This window comes from Fomitiporia mediterranea (assembly GCF_000271605.1).
Source record: "Fomitiporia mediterranea MF3/22 unplaced genomic scaffold FOMMEscaffold_2, whole genome shotgun sequence".
NCBI lineage: Eukaryota > Fungi > Basidiomycota > Agaricomycetes > Hymenochaetales > Hymenochaetaceae > Fomitiporia > Fomitiporia mediterranea.
The window spans coordinates 1,260,443-1,262,252 of record NW_006760387.1 but is presented as its reverse complement, the minus strand read 5'-3'; the positions used below and the strand labels follow the sequence as shown (position 1 = coordinate 1,262,252).

Genomic DNA, 1,810 nt, shown 5'->3' with positions numbered 1-1,810 from the left:
CAGCATTTATTGACTGAAGTTTACCCTCTACCCACTTAACTGTTGTAATAGCATCCTTTACAACACTTTTCTTGTGCTTTACCTCAGGGTCACCAGACTTTGATTGCAACTCTTTGTCTTTTATGGTCAACCATCAGGAAAAAGTCTTAAGGCTTATATTAGCTTATAAACATATAAATTATATAAATTTTCTAAAAAATATAAAAGACCATATATCTAACCTCTTAAAATGAGAAAATTATAAAAAGCTATATAAGATACAAAAAGGTATGTACATATTGTCAATATAAATAAGGTTTATAGGTGTTGACAATATGTAAATGAACTTATATCCAACCTCCTAAAATGAAAAGATATTAAAAGAACTTTGTATTTTAACAAGAGTAATGTAGTTTTATAATATATACTATCTAATGTAAAGCTTTAAAAGTACTTTGTATATTGTTAGATATTATTATACTTTATAAGAGCTTTACAAGACTTCAAAATTGTTATAATATTTTACAATCCAGGTATTCATTTATTTCTCTTTTTTTCCTCTTATAATTAAGTATTAACATTTTAATACACTTGCATTTGTTCTATTCTACTACATTGTATTTTAATAATATTGTATTTACAAAACAAGCATGCAGACGAGCAAGAAGAGAGAAAGGAGGAAAGGAGAGTCTAGTTGTAGAGAATCATACTTTGGATATTTATCAAACCAGTCTTCGCCTAAGGGACAGAATTGTTAGTAAGTGCAGGCACTTGAAGTGAGGAGAGGGACACACTATGACACTGTGCAGGAAGGGCGGGTGGTGCACTGGGTTGAGATCCGGAGCGTCGAGCAAACTGATTTGAGCTACAGGCGAATCTGTATCTGTGCGTGCGTGCTGCATGCTCTTGCTACAGCAAGCAATGGAAGGTACGGTGTGCTGAGTCATTGATCGCGAGGGTGTATCTCTGGGACGTCCTGACGTGAAGAGAGAAGGTAATGTGGAAGTCACGGACAGACTCGGTGCAGGCGGCGTGAGTGGTGGGTCAATGCTTCTGTTTAATGCGATTCCATGCCTGGCACAGAGGAATGCAAATGCACACGGTGTGGGCCTATCTAGAGTAGTTTCAAGCACTGAATGTGTGGAAAAGGAGAGTGCGTACCGGGTGAGAGAGAGTGTGGCACGACGGGAGTAGCCGTACAGGGACATTGTCGCAAGCGTGTGCTCATCGTTGTCGTCTGCGCTGCAGAGCGGGAAGAAGTACGCGAATGCATGGAATTATTGAAGAAGTTGTTTGGCATTGGTCAACAATGCGGATGCGCGCGCGAATGCAAAAAGGAAGGTGAACGTAAGAAAGTGAGGACAGCAAAGGAGAGGCAACGCAAATGGCGGAGCGAGGAGCGGGAGGGATGGAAGGGAGACAAAAAGTCGGGAGGAGAGGGATGAGCAACTATTGTGCAGGCTATTATGAAGTGGGCTGGCTGCTTACGCTTTACGCTGAAGGACGGTGTTGTCAGCTGGGTTGTGTCATTGCGAGATCTGAGGCTCAGCGCAGGCATCGCAGTGGCAGATTGGAGAGACAAGTACAGTAATGTTTGTTGCCTATGTTGTTGCAGGCAGAGTGCCTGCTGGTAGGACGCTTGTGAGCGGAGGACTCGACTAGAGAGAACAGAGGCAACGAAATAGCGTTGGGGGCAGAGGGTTGGGGAGACGGTGAAGGTAGGAGGTAAAGGAGTGACGAAGAGAAATGCGTCATTATATGCTCTCGATCTTCAGCAGTTGATTACATAAGCAACTATAATATGAGTCGTCAACTGATAGAACATTTCAAT

At 41.9% G+C, this 1,810-nt stretch overlaps 1 protein-coding gene across 1 annotated transcript; it reads right to left on the bottom strand.

Moving 5' to 3' along the window:
- Positions 1–669: 669 nt before the first annotated feature.
- Positions 670–1,279, bottom strand: FOMMEDRAFT_151665 (uncharacterized protein; the record flags this gene model as incomplete). The annotated part of the gene is made up of 3 exons (XM_007262608.1): positions 670–717; positions 774–1,093; positions 1,141–1,279. 3 exons carry the CDS (start codon positions 1,277–1,279, stop codon positions 670–672), a joined length of 507 nt encoding a protein of 168 aa, XP_007262670.1.
- Positions 1,280–1,810: the final 531 nt, after the last annotated feature.